The sequence below is a fragment of the Heterodontus francisci genome, chromosome 15, assembly GCF_036365525.1.
Source record: "Heterodontus francisci isolate sHetFra1 chromosome 15, sHetFra1.hap1, whole genome shotgun sequence".
Classification (NCBI taxonomy): domain Eukaryota; kingdom Metazoa; phylum Chordata; class Chondrichthyes; order Heterodontiformes; family Heterodontidae; genus Heterodontus; species Heterodontus francisci.
In genome coordinates, this window is record NC_090385.1 from 48,760,670 (window position 1) to 48,784,182 (window position 23,513).

General features: G+C 43.8%; 1 protein-coding gene across 4 annotated transcripts in view; it reads left to right on the forward strand.

The window, feature by feature from the left end:
* The window catches only part of xkrx (XK related X-linked), a 57,847-nt gene that overhangs the window by 24,961 nt on the left and 9,373 nt on the right, over positions 1–23,513 (forward strand). For 2 of the 4 annotated variants that reach the window (XM_068047502.1, XM_068047503.1), the window contains exon 2: positions 13,705–14,042. In XM_068047502.1, coding sequence (XP_067903603.1) covers positions 13,729–14,042 — 314 coding nt within the window. In that variant the 5' untranslated portion in view covers positions 13,705–13,728. Of the gene's footprint in view, positions 1–9,340; positions 9,455–11,866; positions 11,914–13,704; positions 14,043–23,513 lie in introns of those variants that run through there. The other 2 variants (XM_068047501.1, XM_068047504.1) reach the window with 2 other exon arrangements.

The window sequence follows — 23,513 nt, forward strand, 5'->3', positions numbered from 1 at the left end:
GGAGTTCAATCAGGGCAAATGCGAGGTGATGCATTTTGGAAGATCCAATTCAAGAGTGAACTGTACAGTAAATGGAAAAGTCCTGGGGAAAATTGATGTACAGAGAGATTTGGGTGTTCAGGTCCATTGTTCCCTGAAGGTGGCAACGCAGGTCAATAGAGTGGTCAAGAAGGCATACGGCATGCTTTCCTTCATCGGACGGGGTATTAAGTACAAGGGTTGGCAGGTCATGTTACAGTTGTATAAGACTTTGGTTCGGCCACATTTGGAATACTGCATGCAGTTCTGGTCGCCACATTACCAAAAGGATGTGGATGCTTTGGAGAGGTTGCAGAGGAGGTTCACCAGGATGTTGCCTGGTATGGAGGGCGCTAGCTATGAAGAGAGGTTGAGTAGATGAGGATTATTTTCATTAGAAAGACGGAGGTTGAGGGGGGACCTGATTGAGGTGCACAAAATCATGAGAGGTATAGACAGGGTGGATAGCAAGAAGCTTTTTCCCAGAGTGGGGGATTCAATTACTCGGGGTCATGAGTTCAAAGTGAGAGGGGAAAAGTTTAGGGGGGGATATGCGTGGAAAGTTCTTTACGCAGAGGGTGGTGGGTGCTTGGAACGCGTTGCCAGCGGAGGTGGTAGACGCGGGCACGATAGCGTCTTTTAAGATGTATCTAGACAGATACATGAATGGGCAGGAAGCAAAGAGATACAGACCCTTAGAAAATAGGCGACATGTTTAGATAGAGGATCTGGATCGGCGCAGGCTTGGAGGGCCGAAGGGCCTGTTCCTGTGCTGTAATTTTCTTTGTTCTTTGTCCCACCAGAGTAGGTTTTCAACTGAACTGTGCTCTCAGTTAGAGGTGTGTTACTGAATTTGCTCTCATACGTGTTTCTACTCATAATGGAGCAATCTGCAGCTGTATCAATGCACATGTCGATGTACTGTTGATTTACCAACACCTTTGTACAAAAGTCTCTATCATTTGAGTGATTGCTAGTAGCATAAATACTGTACCGCCCTAGCTGCTCGCTGCTTAGGCACTCTCGATTCACTTCAAGATTGTGAACTCCACCCTTGTGACATTGCTGATTTCCGTTAATACTGAAATGAGTTCCCTTTCCTGCTTTGGCCTCCCCTCAGCAAGCTGTTGCAATATGACCTGTTTTTTGGCAATTAAAGCATTTGGCATTTCTGCACTGATATGCTTGTGCCGGGTGGTTGCCCTTATCGCAATAAGACACTAAACCAATTTTACCAACACTTCTCTAACTAGATCTTTTGACTTGGTGGAAGCCTTCTGCCTGTGGACACAAGCTGTACTAGTCACTGGCATAGGACAAAATTCCCCAGCATTCTTTGATGCCATCTCTATAGAAAGAGTGAACTTACATGCTCGCTCAAATGTAAGATTTTGTCTGTTTAGTAACTTCAGTTGGATTCTTTTATCCACCAATCCACACACAAATCTGTCTCCTAAATCATGTCTAAGAATGTGACAAAGTTGCAATGTAGTGATAAATTCTTCTGTGCCACGATGTACTCACCAACTGTTCCACTACTTCCCTGATTTCTGGTTCCAAATTTGTAGCTTTCTGCTATTTCTAATGGTTTCAGGTTGAAATGTTCCTCCAACTTGGTGGTGATTGTTTTGAAAGGCACATCTTCTGCCTTGTCAGGAGTAAGAAGTTTTGTTATTGTGCCATACATTTTCGGGCCAAATTCCGTTAGCAAAACTGCTTTCTTGCACTTAAGAATTGCCTTATTCTGAATCTTGACCTCTTCATTATCACCTTCAAATTCAAAAATATTAGCTTTGAAAAACATGTCCATTCTTTCAATATATGAACTGAATGGTTCTCAAACTCACTCATGTTCCTTGCCTTCCGATGTATCCTGTGGGCGCAGCCATGTAGTCCTATTTGCAAATTCACACTAACCCAATAAATCCTTTACTACAGCTGTCTGTTACTGTGATGTCCAATACCTGTCTAGTTGGTGGTTGAAAATATTCCCCGACCCAAATGAACACTTTGAATACGTTGCACACTATGACCCTGCGGCATCCCAGTCAACCAAGGGGATAAACTGAGGCTCAGGCTTCGCACAATCCAGCCAAAATCTCCGTGCGAGCAGGTTGGTTATCAGAAAGTGGCTGAACTTGTCCATTGCAGTCCCTGCTGCTGTTTTCTGCCTATATTGACAGACCTTTATCGCATCCTCATCTCCATTTTCTGTGAGATATTTGGGTGGCACAAATGGACAAAATGGACACCAAGCATGACTAGTTCAAGGATATGTTTATTTACATCATTACATCATCACATCGTTAGCATATTATACAAATACATTGCAAGTATGGTAAGATTTTTGTCCAACACACAATCTTGAGAGGGACAATGTTACACACGGGCACATAAATGCCCCAAAAATCTTCTGGATGGCTTTTGTTCAGGGTGGAAATTCTACCTACCCATGATCTGGAGATAAAGAACCTGGGAGTAATCTGGCCACATACAGTTACGACTAGTGTTGTCAGAGATGACAAGACAATATGATTCTGTAAAGATTATCATGAAATAAATAATTTGGCAGAATTTAACATTTATCCAATGCGATGCATTGCATTGAGGAGATACTGGAGAAGCTGGGTCTGCAAGATGTCCGATGAAGCTAGATTGATGAAAAGTTATTGGAAGATGCCACTTTGTGCAGAGACCAAGTTAACTCTGCATTTGTTACAGTCAGTCCTGAAGTTTTGCATTATCCTTTTTAGAATGAAAAATATTACCACCACTTTCCAGTCACTGGTGAACTCCGTTCTAATGGGCTGGAAATTGCTTGTAGCATACATTGATGACAGCCATTTTATTTTGACATTGGAGGAACAGCACATTCGGGTCCAGATATTGACCTAGTTAAGCCAAAGAGGGTTGACAATTAATGTCACACATAACCAAAAATAAGCAAGGGGATTACTCAGGTTGTCTGTTTTTTATAGATTCATTCCTAATTACCTACAAGCTGAAGCCCAATTAAATGGCTTGATCCCTTGTGCAGAAAATACTTTAGAAAGGCTCATGGTGCCATGTGAGCAGATCCTGTGCTAGCTTGTCCCAATTATTTTTGATCTTTCACAGCAGCAATAACAGTGAGGAGTATAGTAGTAGACTTTGGGATGACATAGACTGGTGAAATGGGCAGACACGTGGCAGATGACATCTCATGTAGAGAAATGTGAAGGGATGCAGGTTGAAAGGAAGAATGTGGAGGATCAATATAAACAAAATTATTCAATTTTAGAAGGGTGCAGAAACAGACACCTGAGGTTCACTTACACAAATCTTTGAAGATGTCCAGACAACTTGAGAAGGCTATTTAAAGGAGTATATGGGATCCTTGACTTTATAAATAGTGGCATAGAGTACAAAAGCAAGGAAGTTAAACTAAACTTTTATAAACCACAAGTTAGGCCTCAGCTGACGTATTATGCCCATTTTTGGGCGCAACTGTTTAGGAATAAAGGCCTGCTACACGACCTGAACCCGACGGGACCTGACCACATGTATCAGGCTCGGGTCGCTCCTTTGGGTCAGGTCAGGCCAGGTCCGGGTCGGGTCTGTGTCGGACACACACAGGAAGTCTTGCATTTTGCTCTGCTGGAGTGGAGAGTGTAAAGGTTGAAAAACTTACCTGAGCTAGAGTCCAGGACGTCAAGGAGGGAAACTGAGTCTGCGCAGTGAGCATCTCAATGAAGTCATCACGCTCATGCTGCAGCTTCCTTAATCCAAAAGCGGTACACTGAGTGAGTGCACTATGGAATCAAGGTAGGTAACCATTCCGGTGGTTGGGCTGGGCTCAGGTCGGGCACGGGAAAAGTGGAGGGACTCTGGCTCAGGTCCGATGTGGTTCTGTCGGGTTTGGGTCGAGTTTTTATTTCCCGACTTAAGCAGGCCTTTACTTAGGAAGGATCGCTAAACCTCGGAGAGGTGTTGAGATTTAATAGAATGGAATGAGGAATGAGAGTCTTTAATTATATTGAGAGACTAGAGAAGCTGGGATTGTTCTGCTTAGAGCAGAGAAAGTTAAGAAGGTTATTAATAGAGTTTCCAGTTTCCTGGTCCCAACCGCCTCCTCTTCACGCTGGACGTCCAATCGCTCTACACCTCCACCCCCCACCAGGATGGTTTGAGGGCTCTCCGCTTCTTCCTGGAACAGAGGCCCAACCAGTCCCCATCCGCCACCACCCTCCTCCGCCTGGCTGAACTTGTTCTCACATTGAACAACTTCTCCTTCAACTCCATGCACTTCCTTTAAGTAAAAGGTGTCGCTATGGGTACCCGCATGGGTCCTAGTTATGCCTGTCTTTTTGTGGGATATGTCGAGCATTCTTTGTTCCAGTCCTACTCAGGCCCCCTCCCCCAACTCTTTTTCCAGTACATTGATGACTGTATTGGTGCCGTTTCCTGCTCCCGCCCCGAACTAGAAAACTTTATCAACTTTGCTTCCAATTTCCACCCTTCTCTCACCTTTACATGGTCCATCTCTGACACTTCCCTTCCCTTCTTCGACTTCTCTGTCTCCATCTCTGGGGATAGGTTGTCTACCAATATCCATTATAAGCCCACTGACTCCCACAGCTACCTCGACTACACTTCTTCACACCCTACCTCCTGTAAGGACTCCATTCCATTCTCCCAGTTTCTCCGTCTCCGACGCATCTGCTCTGATGATGCTACCTTCCATGACGGTGCTTCTGATATGACCTCCTTTTTCCTCAACCAAGGATTTCCCCCCACTGTGGTTGACGGGGCCCTCAACCGTGTCCGACCGATTCCCCGCACCTCTACCCTCACCCCTTCCCCTCCCTCCCAGAACCGTGACAGGGTTCCCCTTGTCCTCACTTTTCATCCCACCAGCCTCCATATCCAAAGGATCATCCTCCGCCATTTTCGCCACCTCCAGCGTGATGCCACTACCAGTCGCATCTTCCCCTCCCTTCCCCTGTCAGCATTCCGAAGGGATTGTTCCCTCCGCGACACCCTGGTCCACTCCTCCATTACCCCCACCACCTCGTCCCCGTCCCAGGGCACCTTCCCCTGCAATCGCAGGAGGTGTAATACCTGCCCATTTACCTCCTCTCTCCTCACTATCCCAGGCCCCAAACACTCCTTTCAGGTGAAGCAGCGATTTACTTGTACTTCTTTCAATGTAGTATACTGTATTCGCTGCTCACAGTGTGGTCTCCTCTACATTGGGGAGACCAAGCGCAGACTGGGTGACCGCTTTGCGGAACATCTCCGCTCAGTCCGCAAGCAGGACCCTGAGCTTCCGGTTACTTGCCATTTCAACACTCCCCCCTGCTCTCATGCTCACATCTCTGTCCTGGGATTGCTGCAGTGTTCCAGTGAACATCAACGCAAGCTCGAGGAACAGCATCTCATCTACCGATTAGGCACACTGCAGCCTGCCGGACTGAACATTGAGTTCAATAATTTCAGAGCATGACAGCCCCCCATTTTACTTTCATTTTTAGTTATTTTTTCTTCCTTTTTTTTACATTCCTTTTTACATTTTTTACAATCTTTTTTTGCATTTATTTCATTTCATCTTAGTTTGTTCAGTTTGCTTACCCACTGTTTTTTTTCAGGTTGTTTTTCTTCAGGTTTGCACTTGCTGATGTTCTATATTCAGTGTATTCATACCTAATCTGTACTAATGCTTTGATTTTCAACACACCATTAACATATTGTTTGCCTTTTCTCCGTGACCTTTTGGTCAGCTATGTGGCCCGGTCCAATCTGCACCTTCTCCTTTGTTATCTCTTGCCCCACCCCCACCTCACTTGTTTATAATCTGTGACTTTTCTAATATTTGTCAGTTCCGAAGAAGGGTCACTGACCCGAAACGTTAACTCTGCTTCTCTTTCCACAGATGCTGCCAGACCTGCTGAGTGATTCCAGCATTTCTTGTTTTTGTTTCAGATTTCCAGCATCCGCAGTATTTTGCTTTTATTATATTAATAGAGTTGATCAAAATGAATGAGTTTTGATAGAGTAGAAAGGGAGAAAGAGCCAGCACATGCAAGATGAGCTGAATGGCATCCTTTTGTAAGATTCTATTCTATAACTTGCATTTGTAAAGCACCTTTTAACATAGAAAAAAGTCTTGCAGTGCTCCACAACATTGTAATCGGCCCAGGCCACAGAAGATAGTGGGAGTGGTGACCTAAAGCTTGGTCAAAAGGGTATGTTTTAAGGTGGATCTTAAAGGAGGAGTGAGAGTTGGAGAGGTAGGTTTAGGGAAGGAATCCCAGAATGTCGGGCCCAAACGACTGAAGGCATGGTCACCAATGTTGGGGAAAAAAACTGAGCAATTCACAAGAGGCCAGAGTCAGAGGAACAGAGACATTTGGAATAGTTGTAGGGTGGAGGAGGTTACAGGGAAAAAGAAGGAAGAGGCCAGAGAGTGATTTAAACATGAAAGTCAATATTTTAAATTTGAGGCATTGGCTGCCAGTCCCCCAGTTAGGTTAATGCTTACAAGGGTCATGGATGAGAGGGGCAGTGTGGGATAGACTATGGGCAGGAGAGTTTGGATAAATTGAAGTTGATGGAAGGTGGTGAATGGGAGGCTGAGCAGGTGGTGGTAGACAGAGAGAGAGCTGGGTTTTGTCAGAGTTCATGTGGAACCTGACCCCATGATGTTACCAATGGACAGCATGCAGATGAGGACGTGGGGGTGGTGTGCTAAGCTTAGGTCTTCGGGGGACTCCTGAAGTAATGGTGTGGGGGTGGGAAGAGAAGCCCTTGTTGGAGATGCTTTGGTTACAATTGGATAAGTAAGAGTATAACCAAGTGAGGGCAGTTCCACCAAGTGAGACAAGGGAGGAGAGGAGTTGGAGGATGATGGTATGGTTGATCATTTCAAAGACTGCAGAGATGTTAAGGATGAGGAGAGAGAGAGTATACCACAGTCACAGGATGTCATTTGTAACTTTTTGATTAGGATGGTTTCAGTGCTGTGACAGCCATTGGTTCCCTATTACCCAGAAGTTCCCGTGCACAAGTCAACCACTTTAACTAACCACACATGCATGGCCAGGCAAAAATATTTAAAAGGTCCGCATGCTCCAATGAATAGGCTGTGCTAACAAAAGAATTCGAAGCAACGTTGATGGCAGGGTAGCAATTTGACTGGAGTTGCGGATAAGATGTTCAAAGACTTTGCAGAGGAAAAGTACATTGGATATGGACAAAAGTTTTAAAGGTGGGTTTTTGGAGGAGAGAAGTTTCGAAAGGGGTCTGTACATTCACATTCCACACTAACGCATCAGTACTCTACTGAGACAAGTGACTGACCCTGGGGACAAACACCCAGTTGTAAACCTAAATTTCAAGCATTTGCCATGAGTGATGGTTTATTCCACAATTAAAAAAGAATTTTTAAACATTGTCTGGATATTACAGTAGCTGTAACCATGTTGATATACAGCTTAATTTACTGTGCGTTCTGACCACAATCCTTCAGTATGATTAAACTCAGCAAAAAAAAGTCTGTTGCAATGGAGTATTTCCCTAAAAGGATATAATGTGGTCATCCAACAGTGTTGTGGTTTCCAACCCAGGAACACCAAGACATTGTCACATCAGGAATAAATGTGCTGTAGTTTCAATCCTTTTGAGTGCCAAATTGGCAAGATCCACATCCAGACGGGGCAGGAATAATGTAACAAAAAGTAATTTTGCTTTGGCTTGGTGGCTGTCCCTTGACATTCTGTCACAATGCAAATATTGCAAAGATATTTTGAATTGGTTTAAGAGATTCAAGGGCGAAGCCAAGCCACATTCAAACAAGCACATACTTGTTCACTTATGATAATTGTTTGCTTTGGAATCTGGCTGTCATTTATTTAAATGCACAATGTCTGTTCCTGAATTCAGTTGAGTGGAACTGAGTTGAGAGAATCTACTTGCAACCTTCAAGAGTTAGTTCAATTCCCACAATGGTGAGAAATATGAAAAGAAAATGTTAATTCAAAAGAATGGTACTTTAGACGTAGTGAACAATTATTTTCTTTTTAAGGAGCTAGATAGTATAACTTCTAATATATTGGTGTTATATTAGTTTCTTTTGCTTGTTCATTTCTTCTGCAGTAAATTTGCTCAATAGTTTAAACCTTAAATGATGTCTGATGTTGTGATGCCATATCAGTTATTGAAGATGCAAGAAGAATCCTGTGGAAGCACAAGTTAATTCTAGAAGCTAAATTAGTTATCTGAAAGTTTTTCTGTTATTTTAAATCTTGGTCATGTTACCAAAAGCTTACCTAAATATTAAGACTAGTGACGAGGAGTGCAGGAGAGCATGCCACGAGCAGCACCTGGTGTACTTAAAAATGAGGTCATCTCGGTGAAGCTACAAGCCAGCACAAACAGCTATTGTTAACCCGGATGGCTTCATGCACAACATTTTAGTTCATAGGAAGTGCAGACTAGCCTTAGAAATGATCCCTTGCATTGAGTATAAATTAAAGGTAACTGGAGAGCATCCAAATTGTAAACCAGCCTTTGCTTTCTCCAATTAAGGTGAGAAATTAACAATAAATTAAAAGTAAAATACTGCAGTTGCTGGAAATCTGAAATAAAACCAAAAAAAGTGCTGGAAATACTCAGCAGGTCTGGCAGCATCTGTGGAGAGAGAAGCAAAGTTAACGTTTCAGGTCAGTGACCTTTCAACAGAACAGAGAAATTAACTATGTAACATAAAGACATAAAAATGACACATCATTAAACCTGGCTTTCTAAAAGCATTTTCTGTGTTTAAAATGTCTCTAATCTTTCCTATTCTGGGCCTCTGCATTTTTGAGAAGCTGGAGGCTTGAGATTTTGGGCTGCACCGAGCTATAACTCACCGCTGAAAAGTCTTAACATGATAGCAAGCTACAATTCCCAGTAACTGTCCATATCTACAGCTCCAGATTGGGCAACCTGTTTGTCAATTTCTTCAAGTGCAATGTGAAATCTCATGCACATTTGGAAAGTAACATTTGTACCTCTTTCTGCTGCCTTAGCCCAAATTTTAAGAAACTTCTTTCTTATGGCTGTGGCCTTTATTGGATTCTGGACAGGTCTTGCAGACCAGACCATTCCTGGCCTTGTCCTTTGTTTTTTTTTAAAAGGCCTTGGATATGCCATACCAGAAAATGATAAACATCTGTCTAGTGAATGTAAACACTGGGACATGCATACGCAAATACAGTGGGCTGGACTTGAGCAGAATGAGAGATGAAGCATTAGGATTCCAATCCCCTCTCCATGATTTTTAAAAATTATTCATTCACAGACCAGCATTTATTGCCCATCCCTTTACAACTGAGTGGCTGGCTAGGCCATTTCAGAGGGCAGTTCAAAAGTCAACTACTTTGCTGTGGATCTGAAGTTCTATCGGCCAGAGCAGGTAAGGATGGCAGATTTTCTTCTCTAAAGGACATTGGTGAACCAGATGAGTTTTTACAACAAACTGGTAGTTTCATGGCCACCATTACTGAAACTAGCTTTTTTCCATATTCCAGATTTATTAAATTAACTGAATTTAAATTCCCCAGCTGCCTTGGTGGGATTTGAATTAATGTTATTAGTTCAGCATTACTAGAACAGTAAATTGATGAAGGAAGGGCAGTGGATGTTATCTATTGGACTTTAGTAAAGCCTTTGACAAGGTCCCACATGGCAGACTGGTACAAAAGGTGAAGTCACACAGGATCAGAGGTGAGCTGGCAAGATGGATACAGAACTGGCTCGGTCTAGAAGACAGAGGGTATCAGTGGATGGGTGTTTTTCTGAATGGAGGGATGTGACTAGTGGTGTTCCGCAGGGATCAGTGCTGGGACCTTTGCTGTTTGTAGTATATATAAATGATTTGGAGGAAAATGTAGCTGGTCTGATTAGTAAGTTTGCGGACGACACAAAGGTTGGTGGAGTTGCGGATAATGATGAGGATTGTCAGAGGGTACAGCAGGATATAGATCGGTTGGAGACTTGGGCGGAGAAATGGCAGATGGAGTTTAATCCGGCCAAATGTGAGGTAATGCATTTTGGAAGGTCTAATGCAGGTGGGAGGTATACAGTAAATGGCAGAACCCTTGGGAGTATTGACAGGCAGAGAGATCTGGGCATACAGGTCCACAGGTCACTGAAAGTGGCAATGCAGGTGGATAAGGTAGTCAAGAAGGCATACGGCATGCTTGCCTTCATCGGTTGGGGCATAGAGTATAAAAATGGGCAAGTCATGTTGCAGCTGTACAGAACCTTAGTTAGGCCACACTTAGAATATTGTGTGCAATTCTGGTCGCCACACTACCAGAAGGACGTGGAGGCTTTGGAGAGGGTACAGAAGAGGTTTACCAGGATGTTGCCTGGTCTGGAGGGCATTAGCTACGAGGAGAGGTTGGAAAAACTCGGATTGTTTTCACTAGAACGACGGAGGTAGAGGGGCGACATGATCGAGGTTTACAAAGTTATGAGCGGCATGGACAGAGTGGATAGTCAGAAGCTTTTTCCCAGGGTGGAAGAGTCAGTTACTGGGGGACATAGGTTGAAGGTGAGAGGGGCAAAGTTTAGAGGGGATGTGCGAGGTAAGCTTTTTACACAGAGGGTGGTGAGTGCCTGGAACTTGCTGCCAGGGGAGGTGGTGGAAGCAGATACGATAGCGACGTTTAAGAGACATCTTGACAAATACATGAATAGGAAGGGAATAGAGGGATATGGGCCCCGGAAGTGCAGAAGGTGTTAGTTTAGGCAGGCATCAAGATCGGCGCAGGCTTGGAGGGCCGAATGGCCTGTTCCTGTGCTGTACTGTTCTTTGTTCTTTGTTCTAAAGTAACCACTATGCTACTGTACCCACAAGGCTCACCACCACCTTCTCAAGGGCAATTAGGGATGGGCAACAAAGGCTGGCGTTGCCTGTGACCCATGAAAGAATAAAAAAGGTATTCTAGTAGCACTGGTGTATCTTTAAGGGCAAACAAAAAACTCTTTTGGAAAAGCATAAAGCCAATAATACCAATATTCTGATCATGGAAGGTGGTGCATTTATAATGTACAACCAGTGGTATTGGGTGTAAAATTGATGACGCTTATTATCTATGGCAAGCTCTACTTTGCTGCATTGTAGCTAGAGAATTGAATTGTTTCACTGAATCGCCTATGAATTCAGTCGTACAGCATAGCCAGCAAAGAGTTCAGTGGAAATGATCAGATACCAAAAACAACCAGCCAATATTACTCATGGTTTTATTTTTGAAAAAAATCACCCATTATTATGGACAGTTTTCAAGAAGAGATGACAGATTTTGCATTGTAAACTGACTTCAGACCCAGGGCATTTAAGCAGTGCGCAATAACAGAGCTGTTTGTGCACTGAGCTAGGAGTGTCTGCTAAGCAGGCAGGATGGACCCGTTCAAGGTAACAGGTTGCTCTTCAACAGAACCGGGACCAGTTGTTCTTGCAGAAAGCTTAAGTAGTGCTGCGGTGGAGGGTTTAAACTAATTTGACAGGGAAATGAGCACCAGGATGAAACATTAGGGAGGAGAAATGGGGTTCACAGAGGACTGGGAGAGACGAGTAGCACTAGAGTGAAGAATAATTAACATCCACCACATTTGCTGCTTCCACCACTGGTGCACAGTGGCAGCAGTATATTAAAGGCCTGCTCAGGTTGGGAAAAACAACCCGACCGGACCACAGCGGACCCAAGCCCGACCCTGACTTGACCCAACCTGAGCCTGACCCGACCATCCCTTTACTTACCTTCCGACTCGGAACCTCCAGGAAGCTGCAGCGCATGTGTAATGATGTCATAGTGACATCACTCGCTCACTGCATAGACTCCGTTTCCTCCTGGACTCCCAACTCAGGTAAGTTTTTTTTTTTTTAAATTTCAATGCTTACCAGCAGAGCACTTACTGTGTGTGTCCGGTCTGACCTGGACTCAACCTGACCTGAGCCCGAAAGCCGGATCCGGAAGAGGGGCCCGACCCGACCCGACCCGAACCTGACACATGTCGTTGGGTCCCATCGGGTTTGGGTCAGGTAGCAAGCCTTTACAGTATATACCATCTACAAGATACATTGCAGCAACTCACCAAGTGTCCTTCAATAGCACCTTTCAAACCCACGACCTCTACCGCTTAAAGGGACAAGGGCAGCAGATGCAAGGGAACACCACCACCTGCAAGTTGCCCTCCAAGCCACACACCATCCTGACTTCGAACCGTATTGCCATTCCTTTACCGTCGCTGTGTCAAAAACCTAGAACTCCCTACCTACCTGCAATGTGGATGTACCTGCACCACATGGACTGTAGCAGTTCAAGAAGGTAGCTCACCACCACCTTCCCAAGGGCAATTAGGGATGGGCAATAAATGATGGCCTTGCCAGTGATGCTTATATCCCGTGAATGAAGTAAATGAATTTAAAAAGAATTGAATAATGTAGAAAATGCAGCAGCCAGTTTGTGCACAGCAAGATTCTGGAAACAGCAATGTGATAATGACTAGGTAATCTGTTTTACAATATTGATGGATAAATATTGGCCAGGATATTGGGGATAACTCCCCTGCTCTTCGAAATAGTGCCATGGGATCTGTTCCAAAGTTCCTAAAAATGGTAAGATTCACAGAAGGATTTGGTTATTTTCAGGTTTAGTTGCAAGAATGTCTTTCACTTCTGCAAAATAAAGATGACTTCGCTTTAGGTTATTTTGGGCACTTATCTAAGACATAACCCACCATTCAACCTTGATAAACCTGGATGTGTCTAGCTCTAGCCACTAATATGAACCACTGGCGCAGTGGTTAGCACTGCAGCCTCACAGCTCCAGGGACCCGGGTTCGATTCTGGGTACTGCCTGTGTGGAGTTTGCAAGTTCTCCCTGTGTCTGCGTGGGTTTTCTCCGGGTGCTCCGGTTTCCTCCCACAAGCCGAAAGACTTGCAGGTTGGTAGGTAAATTGGCCATTATAAATTGTCACTAGTTTAAGTAGGTGGTAGGGAAATATAGGGACAGGTGGGGATGTTTGGTAGGAATATGGGATTAGTGTAGAATTAGTATAAATGGGTGGTTGATGGTCGGCACAGACTCGGTGGGCCGAAGGGCCTGTTTCAGTGCTGTATCTCTAATCTAATCTAATCTAAATCTAAACTGTGAAAGGCCCTTTGTCTACACAATATTGAGTACCATTGGTTCTTAGCATAAACCTTTTTTTTCCCCCCAGAACTCAGCAGGATTATTGCAAATGCCATTTTAACATATCTCTGAACATTGTTATGGCATTTTTGCTGCACATATAACTAGATATTGGGCAATAATGGCAAACTCTTGACCATAAAGGCTGTGGAATCTGCTCATGGGAGAAACTGATGACATTGAACCTGAGAGAGTATCTAATGCAGACCTGAAATATCTCTCAGTAGTATTAAAAGGACAGGACAGGCCAGATTAAACTCTAGTAGAATTTTCCTTTCCTTATAAAAGTGTATCCTTTGACTTACCATAAGCAATGTCATGTGATATCCACTTGTTCTATGTATAAACCATTTGAATCTCTTTATTAGATTGCAGCGGAACATAGTCCAAAATATCTATTATTCTCTACATCCATAAGACCATAATATTAAATTTATAAAATATAACTTATTTGTGTTTCTAGGTCAGCTTGCAACTGTAGTTTGGAATGGAGAAGATAGGGGCAATTAATGGAGACGAAGCTGATCACAACTCCACAACTCTTGTATTGCACCGGGCAAAGATGCCAGTCAGCATCATCATCTCTACGATTTTGTTCATAGCAGAAGACATAGCTGGTGGCATTCTCTGTGCCTTATACAGCCGCTGGGGTGATTCATATTGGTTGGGACTGACTATCGCCTTCATGTTGGTGCCATCTGTGCTGGTGCAGTTTTCATTGATGTTAATCCATCGGGAACTGGGCATGAACAGGCCATTCATATTGCTGCTTCATCTGCTGCAGTTGGGACCCATCATCAGGTTAGCAATGAATGTTGCTGTCATTGACCTTCATTGTCAGTCAATTTAGATTAGATATAATGTACATAGTTTGTTAGAAACATGATTAAAATATTTTGGTACGATTTTGTGCTTCTCAAGGTAAAGGATACTAAAGTTGAGGAATGAAACACCCTCCATTTCAGGCTCACATAGACAACAGCAAACGTTGCCAGATTAGATACAACACAACTAACTACAATGCAAAGCTCTTTCCAGTAGTTGTTCTGACAATGTGCTTAGTCATAACCTCAGAAAGGATAAACCGTACACATTATTGTGATATTTCCAATTCCCACATCAGCCATACTATAAGTGAAACAACATATTAGGGACAGTTTTTTGCAATGGATTTTCATTCACTTCAAACTGGATGGAGAGTGCTTCAAACCTATTTCGCCTTGCAGTTCTCTAACTTTCATCCCACTAGTCTAGACTAGATTCTCACCCAAGCCTGAAGTAAAAGGATAGTTTGCTAACCCACTTTGCTAGTCAGTTTGAACTGTAATTGGATTTAGAACACATTTGACCTGAATCTAGAGAATTTGGAAAAATATGATGACATCTCAAATCATAGATTGGTTACAGCACAGAATGAGGCCTAGGCCCATCATGTCCATGCCAGCTCTCTCCAAGAACATCTCACCTAGTCCCATTTCCCCTACCTTTTCACCATAACCCTGCAAATATTTTCTCATCATATAATTATCCGATTCTCTTTTGAAGGCCTCAATTGAATCTGCCTCCACTACACACTCAGCAGTGCATTCCAGATCCTAACCACTCGCTGCATAAAAAAGTTTTTCCTCATGTCGCCGTTACATTTTTTTGAGCCACCTTAAATCAGTGTCGCCTGGTTCTCGATCCAATGGGAGCAGTTTCGCCCTTTCTACACTGTACAGGCCCTTCGTGATTTTGAACACCTCTATCAGATCTCTTAATCTTCTCTTCTCCGAGAAGAGCAGTCCCAGCTTCTCCAATCTATCTATGTGCTGAAATTCCTCATTCCTGGAACCATTTTTGTGAATCTTTTCTGCATCCTCTCTGATGCCTTCGCATTCTTGCCGAAGTGTGGTGTCCAGAACTGGATACGATATTCCAGTTGAGGCTGAACCAGTGTTTTATATAGGTTTATAATATATTTCTAGCTTTTGTACTCTGTGCCCCGACTTATAAAGCTCAGGATCCTGTATGCTTTATTAACCACTTTCTCAACCTGCCCTGCCACCTTCAATGCTTTGTGCACATATTACCCCAGGTCCCTCTGCTCCTGCACCTCCCTTTAGAATTGTACCCTTTATTTTATATTACTTCTCATTCCTCCTACCAAAATGAATCATCTCACACTTCTGTATTAAATTTCGTCTGCCACTTGCCTGCCCATTCTACCAGCCTGTCTATGTCCTCTTGAACTTTATCAGTATCCTCCACACAGTTCACATTACGCTCAAGTTTTGTGTCATCTCGAATGGAAACAGCCACGTCCTGGAGAATTGGCTATCTTCAGTCCCACTGTTTTCTTCATTGCTACTTATTTACTTATTAAATCCACTCAGTTCCTGCCCTTGACTTATTTTTGTACTGCTTATACTTTGTCCTCTTCCTCTACTGTGAAAATGGATACAAAGTATTAATTTAAACAAGTCTGTCATTATAGTCTTCCAGAATTTGTTGTTTATTGGGCTCATATTCAGCTTTGCCACTTTTCCTCTTTAATATTTATGAAAACTTTAGTTGTTAACTGATATCCCGTACAAGTTTTTTTATATTCTCTTTTTGCACCTGTTTACTTATTTTTGTATGCCTTTGTTGATTTTTATAGTTGTGCCAGTCAGTCAAAAGATGTGTTTCTAAAATCTTCTCCCAGTGAATGCTCAGCAAATGCACTATGTTGTGCAGTATTGAGTCATATAGAACTATGTCTCCGCTTTAAAGACGTCTGCAAATGCGACATGAAGTCCTGTGATATTGATCACAAGTCGTGGGAGTCAGTTGTCAGCGTTCGCCAGAGCTGGCGGGCAGCCATAAAGGCGGGGCTAAAGTGTGGCGAGTCGAAGAGACTTAGCAGTTGGCAGGAAAAAAGACAGAAGCGCAAGGGGAGAGCCAACTGTGTAACAGCCCTGACAAACAAATTTTTCTGCAGCACCTGTGGAAGAGCCTGTCACTCTAGAATTGGCCTTTATAGCCACTCCAGGTGCTGCTCCACACACCACTGACCAGCTCCAGGCGCTTACCCATTGTCCAATCTTACCCAAGATAAGGAGGCCAAAGAAGAAGAACTAGGAAGGCTCCAGGTTTGATCCTTGGTCTGTTTGAGTTAACTGATCATTTGGTCTCTAATATGCATTTGATTCCCCAAGATTAGTGAAGATATAAATTGACTAGGATTTCTGCTCTTGATCGCTATCCCCTGACTGCTGTGGAAAAGTGTACATGTGATCTTTGGAGAATTGGGGGTACTTCCGTTAACACCTCTGAAGTACCTTGGACTTTTTTTTTATGTTAAAGGCACGAATGAAAAGCAATTTGTTGTTAATGCCACCCTGCTCCATTCCTCCTGTCAAACACCCTGCCAAGACTTGCTGCCCTGGCTTGCACATGGCGGTTGGGCATTTGAGTGAGGCAACAAAAAGATGTTAGGATGAATTTGCACATTCAAGTGAGGGAAGTAAATTGGAAATCATCATCTACAAAAATGCTTTCCTAAAAATCCATGCATAATTGTCAAACGATTGTAGGTTGGCAAATGATTGTAGCTTGCTGCATGTTCTGGAATACAGTTTCTTATTTTATCATGTATATAATTACATCCAGTACATATTTTCCCATCTTACAAGCTCCTGGTGCTACATCTTCCCATATTCAAATTTCGTGTAGCTGGTCGGTCCAGACTGTTTTATTTCACCGAACACCCATGCCAGGCCTCATACTTTCCCTTCCCAAAGGCAGATGGGAGATTTTTTTTGTGTAGAGGAATTCCCCACCTGAAACATAATCCATAATAGCTTTCAAAAGGGAAGTGGATAAATATTTGGGAAAAAATGGGGATGGAGGAAGGAACATTCAGAATGCTAGCATAGGTGTAGTGGGCCAAATTTCCTACTGTGCTGGAAAATTCAATCATTTGATTTGCACCATTTCCTAACCTTGACTACCTCTGAGTGTTTGCAGATGGCCTCCAACACAATCTCTGTCATACCTTTAAATTTATTTGTGCCCTATTTTATGGAATTGAAAATCTTTTTGCATTCTCATTGCAGCTTTTAAATAAATGTGATTAAACTGTTACAGTCTGCATGGCAAAGGCCCTCCCACAGTGCTGTTAGATAGGGAATTCCAGGTCAGACTAAATGAAAATGGATGCTGTTTATTTTGTTATGGAATTAATATGTTTTTTTAAGTGCTAATTTGTAAAAAGAAATGCTTTTATTAGTAGACTGATGAATTCAGAAGGTCACAAAGTATTTCCCACTGGAATTTAAAAAAAAAATTCATTCCTGGGATGTGGGCATCGCTGGTTAGGACAGTATTTATTGCCCTTCCCTAATTGCCCTTGAGAAGGTGGTGGTGAGCCACTGCCTTGAACCGCTGCAGTCTATGTGCGGTAAGTACACCCACAGTGCTATTAGGAAGAGAGTTCCATGATTTATACCCAGTAACAGTGAAGGAATGTCGATATAGTTCCAAGTCAGGATGGTGTGTGCCTTGGAGGGGAACTTGCAGGTGGTGGTGTTCCCATGCATCTGCTGCACTTGTGCTTCTAGGTGGTAGAGGTCACGGGTTTGGAAGGTGCTGTCTAAGGAGCCTTGGTGCGTTGCTGCAGTGCATCTTGTAAAGGGTACACACTGCTGCCACTGTGTGGAAGGTGGAGGAAGTGAATGTTTGTAGATTGGGTGGCGATCAAGCGGGCTGCTTTGTCCTGGATGGTGTCGAGCTTCAGGAGTGTTGTTGGAGCTGCACCCATCCAGGAAAGTGGAGAGCATTCCATCACATTCCTGACTTATATCTGGTAGATGGTGGACAGGCTTTTGACCTGCTCTTATAGCCACGGTATTTATATAGCTACTCTAGTTCAGTTTCTGGTCAATGATAACCCCCAGGATGTTGATCGTGGGGGATTCAGCCATCGTAATGCCATTGAATGTCAAGGAGAGATGGTTATTCTTGTTGAGATGGTCATTGCCTGGTACTTGTGTGGCACGAGTGTTATGCCGGAGGACATAGGTGAGGTTTTAAATTATTACTTTTCATCTGTGTTCACTATGGAGAAGGATGATGTAGGTGGAGAGATCCGGGAGGGGGATTGTGATATACGTGAACATATTAGCATTGAAAGGGACGAAGTATTAGCTGTTTTAGCAGGCTTAAAAGTGGATAAATCCCCTGGCCCAGATGAGATGTATTCCAGGCTGTTATGTGAGGCAAGGGAGGAGATTGCAGGGGCTCTGACACAAATTTTCAAATCCTCTCTGGCCACAGGAGAGGTGCCAGAGGACTGGAGGACAGCGAATGTGGTACCTCTATTCAAGAAGGGTAGCAGCTATAAACCAGGTAATTATAGGCCAGTGAGTCTAACTTCAGTGGTTGGGAAACTATTGGAAAAAATTCTGAGCGACAGGATTAATCTCCACTTGGAGAGGCAGGGATTAATCAGGGATAATCAGCATGGCTTTGTCAGGGGGAGATCGTGTCTAACTAATTTGATTGAATTTTTCGAGGAGGTGACTAGATGTGTAGATGAAGGTAAAGCAGTTGATGTAGTCTACATGGACTTCAGTCAGGCTTTTGATAAGGTCCCGCATGGGAAATTGGTTAGATAGGAAGAAACTTTTTCCCTTAGCGGAGGTGTCAATAACCAGGGGGCATAGATTTAAGGTAAAAGGACAGGAGGTTTAGAGGGGATTTGAGGAAAAAAAATTTCACCAAGAGGGAGGTTGGAATCTGGAACACACTGCCTGAAGAGGTGGTGGAGGCAGGAACCCTCACAACATTTAAGAAGTATTTAGATGAGCACTTGAAACACCATAGCATTCAAGGCTATGGGCCAAGTGCTGGAAAATGGGATTAAGTTAGGTGCTTGATGGCCGGCACGGACAAGATGGGCCGATGTGCTGTATAACTCTGACTCTACTTGCCACTTATCAGCCCAAGCCTGGATATTGTCCAGGTTTGCTGCATTTGTACATGGACTGCTTCAGTATCTGAGGAGTCGCGAATGGTACTGAACATTGTGCAACCATCAGCGAACATCTCCTCTTCTGACCTTCCTGAAGGAAGGTCGTTGATAAAGCAGCTGAAGATGGTTGGGCCTAGGACGCTACCCTGAGTAACTCCTGCAGTGATGTCCTGGAGCTCAGATGATTGACCTCCGACAATCACAACCATCTTCCTTTGCGCTAGGTATGACTCTAACCAACGGAATGTTTTCCCCCCGATTCCCATTGACTCCAGTTTTGTTAGGGCTCCTTGATGCCACACTCTGTCAAATGCTGCCTTGATGTCAAGGGCAGTCACTCTCAGCTCACCTCTTGAATTCAGCTCTTTTGTCCATGTTTGAGCCAAGGCTGTAATAAGGTCTGGAGCTGAGTGGCCCTGGCAGAAACCAAACTGAGCATCAGTGAGCAGGTTATTGCTAAGCAAGTGCCACTTGATAGCACTGTTGACGACACCGTCCATCACTTTACTGATTGAGAGTAGACTGATGGGGCGGTAATTAGCCAGGTTGGATTTGTCCTGCTCTTTGTGTACAGGACATACCGGGACAATTTTCCACATTGCCGGGTAGATGCCAGTGTTGTAGCTGTACTGGAACAGCTTGGCTAGGGGCGCGACATGTTCTGGAGCACAGATCTTCGGTACTATTGCCGGAATGTTGTAACGGCCCATAGTTTTTGCAGTATTCAGTGCCTTCAGTCGTTTCCTCATATCACTTGGAGTGAATCAGATTGGCTGAAGACTGGCATCTGTGAGGTTGGGACCTCAGGAGAAGGCTGAGATGGATCATCCACTAGGCACCTCTGGCTGAAGATTATTGCAAATGCTTCAACCCTATCTTTTGCACTGAAGTGCTGGGCTCCCCCATCATTAAGGATGGGGATATTTGTAGACCTACCTCCCCCTCCTGTTAGTTGTTTAATTGTCCACCACCAATCACGACTGGATATGACAGGACTGCAGAGCTGAGGATCTGATCCGTTGGTTGTGAGATCGCTTTGCTCTGTCTGTCTTATGCTGTTTCAGCTGTTTGGCATGCAAGTAGTCCTGTGTTGTAGTTTCACCAGGTTGACCCCTCATTTTGAGGTAAGCCTGGTGCTGCTCCTGGCATGCCCTCCTGCACTCTTCATTGAACTAGGGTTGATCCCCTGGCTTGATGAAAATGGTAGAGTGGGGGATATGCTTGGCCATGAGGTTACAGATTGTGGTTGAGTACAATTCTGCTGATGCTTATGGCCCACAGCCCAGTTTTGAGTTGCTACATCTGTTTGAAATCTATCCAATTTAGCATGATGGTAGTGCCACACAACACAGTGGAGGGTATCCTCAATGTGAAGACAGGTCTTCGTCTCTACAAGGACTGTGCGGTGGTCATTCCTACCAAAACTGTCATGTATCTGCATGTTGTAAGGGCCCATAGCTTTTGCAGTATCCAGTACCTTCAGTCGTTTCCTCATATCACTTGGAGTGAATCAGATGCATCTGCAGCAGGCAGATTGGGGAAGATGAGATCAAGAATGTTTTTCCGTCTTGTTGGTTCCCTCACCACCTGCCGCACACCCAGTCTAGCAGCTATCTCTTTAGGACTTGGCCAGCTCCGTCAATAGTGGTGCTACCGAGCCACTCTTGGTGATGGACATTGAAGTCCCCCACCCAGAGTACATTCTGTGCCCTTGCCACCCTCAGTGCTTCCTCCAAGTGCTGTTCTCCATGGAGGAGTACTGATTCATCAGCTGAGGAAGGGGGGGGGGGTGGCTGCAGTAGGTGGTAATCAGCAGGAGATTTCCTTGTCCATATTTGACCTGATGCCATGAGACTTCATGGGGTCCAGAGTCGATGTTGAGGACTCCCAGGGCAACTCCCTCCCAACTGTATACCACTGTGCCGCCACCTCTGCTGGATCAGTCCTGCCGGTGGGACAGGACATACACAGGGATGGTCATGGCGGTGTCTGGAATGTTGTCTGTAAGGTATGATTCCGTGAGTATGACTGTATCAGGCTGCTGCTTGACTAGTCTGTAGGACAGCTCTCCCAACTTTGACACAAGTCCCCAGATGTTAGTAAGGAGGACTTTGCGGGGTCGATAGAGCTGGGTTTCCCGTTGTCGTTTCCAGTGCCTTGGTCAATGCCGCGTGATCTGTCTGGCTTCATTCCTTATTAACTTTGTAGCTGTTTAATACAACTGAGTGGCTTGCTCAGCCATTTGAGAGGGCATTTAAGATTCAGACATATTGCTGTGGGTCTGGTGTCATATGTAGGCCAGGCAAGGTAAGGATGGCAGATTTCCTTCCCTAAAAGACATTAGTGAACCAGATGGGTTTTTACAACAATCAACAGTGATTTCATGACCATCATTAGACTAGCTTTTTTAATTAGCTTTTTTATTAACATTGAAATGTTACAGAACTACTTCATTACATTAATCACTTCAATCATTCCTTGCAAACCACCTCCCACCCCACCCTGCTATCTCCTAGACATAATCCATTTAAAAAAAGAAATCACGTAAGCTGTTTTGTTTACAATTCAGTTTAGTGACAATAAAGTTCTTGACACTGATGATCCAATTCATTCATCCATCAGTCAGTACTGCACTGGAAGCAGCAAGAAGGACAAAGGATTAATAGAAAGATGACTCAGAGCAGTGTGGAAATGGAGAAGTGTTACAATTTTAGATTTTAACTCGATAATTTCATTGCACTTTGCACCGAGTCCACTCCTCTGTGATCTCTCACCCCCAACAGATTAGACCATGACTTTAGGTGCATAATTTTCGGAAATGCTGCACTCCAAAATGTCAAACATAAACCTTTGTTGCTGTATTTATTCTATTGGGTAGGACACTAGCCTCTTAGAGTCATAGAGAGATACAGCACTGAAACAGCCCCTTCGGCCTGTGCTGATCATCAGCCGCCCATTTTATACTAATCCGACATTAATCCCATATTCCCTACCACATCCCCACCTTCCCTCAATTCTCCTACCACCTACCTACACTCGGGGCAATTTACAATGGCCAATTTACCTATCAACCTGCAAGTCTTTGGCTGTGGGAGGAAACCGGAGTACCCGGCAGAAACCCACGCGGTCACAGGGAGAACTTGCAAACTCCGCACAGGCAGTACCCAGAACTGAGCCTGGGTCACTGGAGCTGTGAGACTGTGGTGCTAATCACTGCGCCACTGTGCCGCCCTTGTGTCTTGTGATAACTGACTTCAGAAAGCGCTAAAGTAAACACTGTATTGGACTGTGGCTTAACCTATGAAATATATTATAAACTATAAACGAAATTTCAAAATGGCTTTTCTAAAATCAATCATACCGCACACAGAGACAGCAAATGGCTGTAGCACCAAGAGCTACCTCACAGAATGTCAGCAGTGTCCATCAGAAGGTGCATTTATCCTTCACAAGTTTAGAATCTATGTAAAGTGAAAATCTCTTTGTACTTCTCTAAATCCTACAGTGAAAATTGGGTGTATAGCCTTAAACTGAATCCCAAAGGAAGGAAAGTGAGAGTGCCACATCCAGGGATTCACTGAACTTTGTGACTGCATTAATACTGTAATTGTATCATCAATGTAAAGCCAAACTACTTTGCGTCAACATTACAGTTGGAGTGAGAATGCACCCTATGTTAAGGACAAATTCATTTGTTAACTAGTTACAAATTATAGAATCATTACGGCAAAGGAGGAGTCCATTCGGCCTGTCATGCCCGTACTGGCTCTCTGCAAGAGCATCTCATCTAGTCCCACTCCCCTGCCCTATTCCTGTAGCTCTACAATTTTTTTTCTCTTCAGATAATTATCCAGTTTGCTTTTGAAAGCCACGATTGACCCTGCCTCCACCATACTCTCAAGCAGTGCATTCCAGATCCTAACCACTCACTGCCTTAAAGGTTATTCATCTGTCGCAGTTGCTTCTTTTGTCAATCACCTTAAATCGGTGTCTTCTAATTCTGAATCCTTTCTCCAATGGGAACAGTTTCTCCCCATCTACTCTGTCCAGACTCCTCATGATTTTGAATCTCCTCTTAATCGCTTCTCCAAGGAGAAAAGACCCAGCTTCTCTATCCTATCCATGTAGCTGATGTTTCTCATCCCTGGAACCATTCTTGTGAATCTTCTCTGCACCCTTTCTAATGCCTTCACATCCTTCTGAAAGTGTGGTGCCCAGAACTGGACATAATACTCCAGTTGAGGCCAAACCAGTGTTTTATACAAGTTTATTGTAAC